The sequence below is a fragment of the Meleagris gallopavo genome, chromosome 4 (assembly GCF_905368555.1).
Source record: "Meleagris gallopavo chromosome 4, MGAL_WU_HG_1.1, whole genome shotgun sequence".
Classification (NCBI taxonomy): domain Eukaryota; kingdom Metazoa; phylum Chordata; class Aves; order Galliformes; family Phasianidae; genus Meleagris; species Meleagris gallopavo.
Genome location: NC_139407.1, coordinates 48,440,427 through 48,450,252, shown reverse-complemented (window position 1 = coordinate 48,450,252; position 9,826 = coordinate 48,440,427). Strand labels below are relative to the sequence as shown.

Genomic DNA, 9,826 nt, shown 5'->3' with positions numbered 1-9,826 from the left:
ATTTGATTCTTCTGGTGAGTTGATTCTAATGAAATATTGGAATGTACTGGGTTAAACTTGCCATTTACATCTACTTGCACTGAAGAAAGATGGTATGGAAACTTCCTGTTTGCAAGGAAGTAGGTACTGGATAGCGTTAGGTAATGGACATGATACAGCACTCATTTTTATGTCACTTCCCAGAGGCAGACATCTTTATGCAACTGCAGCAGAATTTACCAGTTATATTTACTGCTTACTTTAAAATAGTGCGTTGATAGATTTTGCAGATTATCCTTTAGACATGGTCACTCCTGTTACAGCCCCTGTGTACTGCTTGCGGCACTCAGAGACTGCAACAATGCCTGCCCTGTTGTCTGCAGTCTTCCCAACAGCCCAGATACAGGGGCCATCCCGGGGATGCCTGTAACCCCAGCATCCAAGCATCCAGCACCTGAGTAATAGTAATTACTGGAGACAAGCTGAAGTTCTAACAACCATTTGCCATTAAGTAAGCCAGAAATAAGATTTTCCTTGTCATTTTCAGCCTTCCTTTTTCCAGGCTGCAAGACCTGTGCTTTGGAGAAGCTGCATGCAGTCCCTCCTACACATGTATTAGCAATCATTAGCATCATACATGTTAATTCAAGTTGCTTTGCTATACTTGCATCTTCCAGCACATGCACAGTTGATCACAAAAAGCATGGCAGTCAGAGATATAATGTACACAAAAAATATGCTGGACCACCTTGAGCTTGCACATGGATATCAACAATTTCAGCCAAACCCAAAAGTGGAAAAAGCAGCAATACAGGCTGCTGCCCCTTACTGTGACCCCCTCGTCCATATTCCTTAGTTTTGCACAGTGTATTTTGTCCTTGCCTTTACTGTGATGGAAGGAATCAAAACGTTATGAGATGCATCAGTTTGAAGAGCTCTCAAGATGCCTTTAGACTGACCTTCTGCTCTAAGCAGGGAGATCAGACTTAGCAAGATTGCCTGGGGCTTTCTCATGTCTGGCAACATCCCGGTTTTGCATAAAAAATACCAAGACCTTGCTATCCTGCCTGTTCTTACTCAGGTCTTGCTACAAGTGCACCCAATGTGACACAGCATCTTGGGCCCGCTGCAGTCACATGTCAAAGATTAAACTGTAAAATTCTTTCCCTAGGAGTTCACTGTGAACAGAGTGAGGTTGATGAACAGTCTCCGTTCAAATACATGAGTGCAACACAAGGAAGGCTGGAATGATACTCCACTAGCTTAAAGTAGATGTAAAGTTTATACAGATTTGCTGGAAATTAGGTATGTGCTTAGAAATTTTGCTGCACTGGATTTCAAATCTTTCTGAAACAGGATGGAAAACAAAGGAAGCAATTACTAAAAAATAGGCAGGTTGAAGATACTCAGCTGATTATTTTATTCAGTATTCACACTGTTTCAAAGATTCAGCTTGAGAGAGCGGGAGCTGCTCAGCCTGGAGAAGAGAAGGCTCCAGGGAGACCTCATAGAGACCTTTCAGTATCTAAAAGGGGGTATATAAGAAAAAAGAGAGGAGATTTAGATTGGATATAAGCAAAAAGATTTTTACAATAAGGGTGGTGAGGTAGTGGCACAGGTTGCCCAGAGGGGTGGTGGATGCCCCGTCCATGGAGACACACAAGGTCAGGCAGGATGGATCTCTGAGCAACATCATCAGGCTGTAGGTGTTCCTGTTCACTGCAGGGGAGTTGGACTAGATGGCCTTTAGAAGTCTCTTCCAACTCAAGCAATTCTATCATGATAACGGTGAGGCATCCCTAGTTCACTGACAAGGCTCTCTCTAGCTATTTACCAGCAAACTGGGCAGTTATTTGGGTTCCTCAAATGAGATTCCTGATATCTTGCAAAGGATGGCTTTGTTTCCTTGCTCATAGACATCCTAGATGAAAGACATGAAATGCAGAAACCCTCACGTCATGAACAAAGAGATAAGAAGCCCTGTATATTATCATTAACCACAGCGGACTGCTCTTGAGGAACGGATTCAGACTACATGGCTGCAGTCAGCACGCAGATGACAGCGGTCTTATCATCTTATTGTGATTTTAGCCACTATCTAACACCTGCGTTGAATATCAATTCTGCCATGCACACTGCACATGACACATGCAGCGGGGCCTGAATTTCCAGGCGTCCCAATGCAGACAAACACCTTCCTGACAACCGCAGCCCCGTTTCACGAGCAAGGCAGCGCTTTTGGGGCAGCCACAGGGCAAGGCCTGGCCCTGCTCTGGGGAGCCGGCCTCTCATCCAGGGCAGCGCTAGGAGCCGCTCACCACCGCCACTCGCAGGCGGGTCAGGGGACGCCGGTACCCAGTAACGGCGTGGGACCCGTTTGCGGTCCTTGGGACCTGGCCCGACGCCCCGGGACAGCGGGGGGAAGCCGGCCGCTTCTAGCACTTTCCCCGCACCGCCGGGCCGGGGTCCTCCCCGAGCTGCTCCGCCCTCTCCCCCCGCGGCGGCGCGGAGTGGGCCGGCCCGCCTCTATATATCGGCCGGTGGGCGGCTCCGCGCCGCAGCGTCGACGACAGCTCGGAGCGGTGAGCAGGTGGTGCTGTGCGGTGCTGGGAACATCGCCGGAGCGGCGCACAGGCAGCCTCCATCCTGAGCCATGGCGTGGCAGCCCATGGAGATCAACCCCGAGGTGCGCGGGGGCCGGGCGCGGGGGGCGGGGGTGGGCTGGCCGCGCTGATCGCGCTGATCGCGCTGACTCACCTTTCTCCCCCTCATTGTCTTCCAGATGCTGAACAAAGTGAGTCCCCGCCGCGGCCCGGCCGTTCCCTCGCACTCCGCCCTCGGCGTTCCCGGACGGCGGTGGCTGCACCTGCGGGGCTACGCGGGGCCGCACCCCCGATTGGGCGGCGATGGCGGCGCCGCGTTGTGCTGTGTCACGGAGCTGCGGCCGGGGGGGTGCGGGGAGCGGCTCCGCCACTCGCTCGCTGTGCTCCGCAGGTGCTGTCCCGCCTCGGGGTGAGCCCCGGCTGGCGCTTCGTGGACGTGCTGGGCTTCGAGGAGGAGGCGCTGGGCGCTGTGCCCAGCCCGGCCTGTGCCCTGCTGCTGCTCTTTCCCCTCACCGAGCAGGTAGGTGCCCAGCTTTGGGGGGGGCTGTGTGCGGCCCTGCTGCTCCTGGAACAAAACCCGTTGTCGGCAGACGGGCTGTACCTGCTGTGAGCCGGTGCCCGCAGCGATCTGCCGGCATCAGCTGGTGGTGGTGGGTGTGGCTCTGCTGGGCTGCAGTGGGGTGATGTGGTGTGCCTGGCCTCCAGTCAGCTCCAACGAGAGAAAAATAAGGAAAAAAAAAAAAAAACATAAGGGTGCTTATTCTAACATGCCTTCTGTGCTTTTCTCTGTGTACCAGACTAAAGAAAGTGCTGTTAGTGGCCTTGAGTGTGAGGGGTGGTGATTCTGCGTCCTGCTGAATCACTCACTGGGTCCAGGGAGGCCTGAGCTACAGCTGCGTGGTAATGCCTATAGTGCAACATGCTGAGGAACTACAAGGAGGTGCACTTCAAAATGAACTGTGCTTAACAAATCTTCAGAAAGAAGGGTTATAACCTTTTATGTTGATCTACATGCTGTTCTAATGGGTATGGATTAATGAAGGAAAGTGGTGTAAAGGTACAAAAGCAAGGTATTGTATAGATATGCTGAGTAGTCCCATCAAATAGGTAAAACAATTGAGAGAAGAGATAAAGAGCCTATCCATTATGACTTCCCCTTCAAGCTATTTCCAGTGTACAACACAGATGAAGAAACCAAGAACAATGCTTTAGGATGTGATTAAGTCATGTAGGTAGTCCATTAAGGCTTGGCCTGCATCCAGGATAGACAGATAATGCTTTGTTGGACCTGTGCCACAAAGATGACTTTCTGGGTAAGTTCTTCTGTCTAGTCCTGGTAATGGCTCTCCTGTATGCCTGTCTCTGTGGTGATTTTGCACAACAAAAAGATAATGCTATAGTGAAACACTGAAAACAATTACATGTTCACAGCATGAGAACTTTAGGAAACAACAGACTGAGAAAATAAAGGACCAAGAAATCAGTTCCAAGGTGTATTTCCTGAAGCAGACTGTCAGTAACTCCTGTGGGACAATTGGTCTGATACACGCGGTTGCTAATAACAAAGACAAAGTTAAACTTGGTGAGTATTAATATTCTAAAATACTTGAATTCCCAGCTTTTTTACAGCAGTGGAAAGTTGAGTGGTTGTGGACTATAGAAGATACACTATATAACTTTAGTTTCTAAGTGCGTCCTTCCTCTCCTGGAGAGAAGCACAAATTGCAGAAGTGAAGTTATTTTGACTCCTATCCTGGTAGATAAGCATTGCAGGATGGGGAAGGGCACAGAGCAGGACTGACCAATGTATTTGCAAGTAGGAAACATTATGTTTAGAAATGAGCATTGACATTGATATTGATGTCAACTGAACAGAAAGTTCTTAATGCTAGTTATGTCTAGTGTAAGTGGGCTTGCTTGATGTAGTCTATAAATCAGTTTTAAACATGCCCACCTTTCTGTGAGAAAAGCCATATGGGGTGGTAATAGCATGGAAGTGTATTTTCTGAAGAGGACAGTTTTGATTCTCCTATGTAAAAAGATACAAAACTAGTCTAGGTAATGGGTGGCTGGAAGCTCCTGTTTCCTAGGAAACAAGATTACAAATTCTTGTTAACAGTTTGTCACTGAGTCTAGGTAGTGTTTACTGTTCAGAATAGAGAACTGCAAAATAAAATAAATTCCTGCCATTGTCTTGAAAATCTGAACACCTTGGGTTGTGTGGTATTTCTTACACAAAGTTAAAGGATGTATGGAAAGAAAGATAAGATCCCCATTGCTTTACTTCTGAAAGAATTCTGCGCGTGCTCTTGAATGAGATGAGTGTTACAGCATGTATTTCAGGTAAGAATAGGAACTCTGTCTCTTAGTACTGTACTACTAATTCAAGCTCTGGAAAGCCAAAGCAAGCTTAGCATGAGCAAGTGACGTGTATGTCTGTAGAGTCACAATTTTGGAAAGACAGAAATGTCTTGTAACAGTGTGCATAAATGAAAGATACCAGCTACAGGATAATTTCTTTAAGACATGACTTTCCTTCTTCCAAACCTGCAGGGAGAAATGGAAAAAGTCAAATTCTATTTGTAAGTCTGTTTCAAGACAAGTATTTGGAATACCCTGAGGCACTTGGACTCTGGCTGTTTGTGCAGGTTGTCGTCCATAGCTTCTGGTAACTTGAAGTGGTAGTTGTAATATGCTTATACTGGAGATTGTTCCAGGCTGAAAGTAATTGTTCCTAGTTAACACAGTGAGCATTGAGTGGGTGTGGGCTGTTTGAACTATAACTGTTTCTATAACTGTGCTGAAGAAAATCTTTAATCTTGCGCAGATGAGGGATCTGCCTTGAAGAAGTTTCTTGATGAAACAGCTGATCTGTCTCCTGAAGAGAGAGCTAAGCGTTTTGCAAATAATAAGGTGTGTGAACTACACAAATAATTGTCAGCATTGTCACTTAAGGGATGCAATAACTTCTGTGTGCTTTCTCTTAAGGCTATACAAGAAGTCCACAACTCTGTTGCACAAGAAGGACAGTGTCGGGTAAGATATGAATGGGTAGAATCTTGGGAGAAGAGGATATTGAAAGTGGTAGAGCAGTGCCATTTCTTGTCTGGCATATAGCTGTCACAACTCATGAAATAGGCTAAATAACTGATGGGTGAATGCAGGATTTCTTTATCAAACACGTTGAAAATTGGGTTCAGGCTGCATCTGGGAGGCTGAATATTAAGGCTTTGGCACTTTAATATATAGTAATGTATAGAGGCCTTGCAGTGGCTACTAAAGCTGAATCAGGTTATTAATGCTTTATTTTGTGTTCTTCTAGACAGCTCCTTTATCTTGTAGCTACAAGTGGGATTTTTCTAAATATAATTGTAGGCTTTTCTTAGTCTAATTAACGTGTCTAATGGTCTGTCCTAAGGTTGAGGACAACAGTGTGAACTTCCACTTCATCCTGTTTGCTAATGTGGATGGACATCTGTATGAACTGGGTAAGCTCCTGAGTGCTCTGGAGTTAGGCAGGGTTTGCTTTGCACTGTATAGCAGTGTTGGTGTCTCTGGCTAGGAATTTGATACTGGTGTAGCTCTCTAATGGTATTGTCAAAGCCAATTTATAGTTTTACTTAAAAATTTTAGCTGGAGGTGAGTTGCACTGAATGCCTATATACTGTTGTAAAGTGACATCTCCTGTAGAGCTGGGAATACTGGGTCCCCTTTTCACTTAAACATGTATTGACAATTTATTCTGTGCTCACAGTCTGTGTACTGGTTTCTTACATCACTATAATGAATTCTGCTAATGCATACTCAAGCTTAGTGAGTGATGGACCTTTCTTTCACAGATGGGCGTTTACCGTTTCCTGTAAACCATGGCACAAGCTCAGATGACTTGCTATTGAAGGTAAAAGTTCTTGCTGTTTCCCTGGAAGTATGGCTTCTAAAAGGATGGGGGGCACTCTTTCAGTGTATAGTGGTTGTACCTACTTGCTGTGCAAGCTGGTAACAAAGCAGTACTATACCACAGAGCTAGATATCTGTTAAGTGTATGTATTAACTGGTGTTATTAGATCATGTAACTTAGCTATGGGGACCCAGAGAATTTGCAGTAAGTTAGGGTCTTTTTTTTTTTTTTTTTTTAAGTAAATGTGTTCCAGTCATCTAAACAGCTCTCTTCTTTTAAGGATTCTGCTAAGATCTGCAGACAATTTACAGAACGTGAAAAAGGAGAAGTCCGTTTTTCTGCTGTGGCTTTCTGCAAGTCTGCCTGAGGCTCTGAAGGAAAGCATTCTAATAGCACACTAGTAAATGCAGTCAAAACTCCAGTGCTTCAGTACTTGTTAAACACAGCTGTTCTGGTAACTTAAATTGTTTCCACCCTTTGCTATACACAGAAGCAACATCACTTGAGCTTACAATAAAGGATGAGCTCAAGTTTTAATGTGAACAGTTTGGACACATGATGTCTTTAGACTCTGTTTTTTCACATGTTGAGTAGAAGGTGCTTAACAGGGCTTGTTTAATCTGCGTCTATTAATGGAGCTGTTGGTTGATATTTCCTTGTCCTTAACAAGAATAAAACTTTCTGCTGGAAGACTAAACGGAGTACAGTGATCATTCCTCTTGTCCTAAAATGGCTTCTTGTGGCATCCTACGAACCTTGTTTTGTGAAGGCCACTCAAAGTTCTTTTCAGGGCTTGAAGTTACTATTTGCCTAAGGAGAGCAGGTCAGCTGAGGCAAATGTTTTCTCTAGTGTCTTTAAAGGCCTTTGAGGCAAGAGATGCCTTTGTGTCTGGATAATGTAGGCCAGGCCTCCACCATGCTTCTGTTAAAGCTTTTCCTAATGCCCAAACTCTTCAGCTGTAATTTCACATCCTTCTTTATACTTACAGTCTACTGGTAAGGTGGGATGAATGAATGCTGAAATGACAACTTGAAACAATCTGCTTTTACAGGAAGGTTACTTGTATAGAAGCAGCAGTGTCCATTTAACTGATATCGTTTCATCCTCAGGTAGGAGGCAGCATGAGAACAGTTTTTTCCTACCTGTTGCAAAAAGTAATTTGTCTGATACTGACATAATCCACGCAGCTTGTGTGTGGGTTTATTAACTTCTTACTGTGCTAAGCTGAACCTTAGAAGAGGTTACATGTTTCTTCCAAAGTGACTGGAAAATGGGAGTGTGGAGAGGTTGGGAAGCCACAGTAACTGAATTTTGAGTTGTAGGGAGAAATTTCAGGTTGGATGAATAGGAAGAAAGTGATAGGAAAAAAAGATTTAAGGTAAAACACTCATTAGCCTCAACACTCTGAACCTCTTAAATGAAAGCTTTTTACATATTCATCTGCAGCTCCTTGCTTGCTCAAACTTCAGATAACTGTAGGGAAGAATAAAGTGTCCTTCAACCAAGGCCTACAAACGTACTGTCCTAGCTGGGACCTGTCAGCAGTGTAGATTTCTGTTCTGTGGTGCTTGGTAACTTCATATGTTCTGTAGGTAGCTGCTGTTACGTGTTTCCTGTAAGCCTGGCTTTCAGGCTTTTTTTTGAAGAGTAATTCAAAATAGAAGCTTTGTCTAAAGCCAAGTGTAGGCTGAAAGTGATGTTTTGAGTTGCATCTCATTGCTACTCTTAAAGCATTATCAAAGTAAATTTGGATTCTGAAGCTTAAAAGATTAGAGTACTTCAATTCTAAACATCAGCCTCTTTCAGTTTTGGAAAGTTGAAAGCACCTGCTAAGGTAAACTGTTGCATGTTACTCTTTGACAGCATCCTTCTCAAGCTGACAAAACACGGATGAAGGCCTTCCATGGCACTTCTGCTACAGCCTCCTGCACTAGCAGAGGCCTGGAGCCATCTCTGCCTTCCCTATGACTCAGGCTGCCTAGCAACAAGGTCTCCCAGAGAGGGAACTGCTTGTGGCAGGATCACAGGGGGCTGGAAGGAGCAGCAACCATCAGATGTAGTAGAAAGAGTGGAGTCCAGCCAGCTGTGTGCCATGCCTGTAGGACTGTGCTTTTGTTCTGCAGGGGGTGTCACTGTTTAAGCTGTTGCCTTGGGTACCTATTGTAACTGTGCCTGTGAGCTACTGCGTAGGCAATACTGAAGCTACCTGAAAGTGCCTTTTGAGTTCTGACTATATTTCTTATAGTGATTGCATCAGTGTGTGTTTGTTTTTTAATCTAGCAGTGTATCTAGCAGAGCTAGTGAAATCACTGTGGCATTTATCAAGCTTCTTTTTCCCCAGTCTTCTGCTGAGGTTTCTAGACTTCAGGTCTACTGAATGGCAGACATCTGAATAATTTCTTTTTTTTTTTTTTTTTTTTTTTTTTTTTTTTTTGGAGAAGTAGGAAAAGTGTTGAGGCATTCACTTTTTACTTTGTCACCCTTTGGCTCTGGGTACATTTTCAAAAGATGGAAGACTAGCAATCCCCTCATGTACATCAACAGCAAGATTGTTTTCATCTATTTAAAATTAACATTGGTGTCTGGCAAAGCACTGAACTCTCCCCTAAAATGACCTGCTTAAAGGAAGATAAATTACTAGGGAGAGCCAAAGTTTCATGAACAGTGATAGTTGTCTCCAGAGATAAGGATCCAATTGGTAAGTATCTGAAAGCTGAATAGATGGGAGCTTTTGGTGTATTAATAGCTCAACTGTTCAAGGTATGTTAATACATTACAAAGTTAGCATGCTCAGAAGCATGTATGCACCACTTCATATCCATCTAGAATAAATTGTAAGTAGTGAAGGATGGTTTTCAGTCATTGAGTTTATAGACACTCTATAAACTTTTTTTAATGCATGTTTTCCAGCTAGCTTTACCTGCTTGCAAATGGCTTTTCAATTTTTATCTTTGTCTATTGCATCACACTTTAGCAAAAGTGTTGGACCAAGGAGTGCAAATTGCTGTAGGCTTTTCTTTCAAGAAGCTATGATCAAAAAACATTCTTTTAATTAAAATATGGTCTTCAATAATTTGACACTCTTAGCCGCATCCTACTTCAAGTGGAGCTCACTGTGCTTGTTTTCCTTCAATTTTAATCCTGAATCTCTAATTCTGAATAGAATTGTTATCTTAATTTCCTGCACATCCTCCATGATTAAATCAGCTCTTTCTGTCTGCTCAACCAAAGCCCCAAATGTTTCACCTCAGAACTCTCATTGTGACAGCTACTGAATCAGGCAGGCAGCTTGCGAAGCCTGATAGCGGTGTTCCATGCATCTCTAAAAGAAATCAGTGACTGGTT

At 44.2% G+C, this 9,826-nt stretch overlaps 1 protein-coding gene across 1 annotated transcript; it reads left to right on the top strand.

The window, feature by feature from the left end:
- The first annotated feature begins 2,512 nt into the window (after positions 1–2,512).
- UCHL1 (ubiquitin C-terminal hydrolase L1) lies at positions 2,513–7,177 on the top strand. The gene is made up of 9 exons (XM_085223253.1): positions 2,513–2,665; positions 2,762–2,773; positions 2,974–3,102; positions 4,014–4,164; positions 5,410–5,495; positions 5,571–5,618; positions 6,001–6,070; positions 6,422–6,480; positions 6,761–7,177. The coding sequence occupies exons 1-9, from the start codon at positions 2,633–2,635 to the stop codon at positions 6,845–6,847; spliced, it is 675 nt and encodes a 224-aa protein (XP_085079379.1). The 5' UTR covers positions 2,513–2,632; the 3' UTR covers positions 6,848–7,177.
- Positions 7,178–9,826: the final 2,649 nt, after the last annotated feature.

Coding starts and splice junctions, on each gene's coding strand:
- UCHL1 (XM_085223253.1), top strand. CDS start 2,633: ATGGCGTGGCAGCCCATGGAGATCAACCCCGAG. Junction 4,165..5,409: donor CAAAGACAAAGTTAAACTTG/GTGAGTATTAAT, acceptor AATCTTGCGCAG/ATGAGGGATCTGCCTTGAAG. Junction 5,619..6,000: donor CACAAGAAGGACAGTGTCGG/GTAAGATATGAA, acceptor GTCTGTCCTAAG/GTTGAGGACAACAGTGTGAA.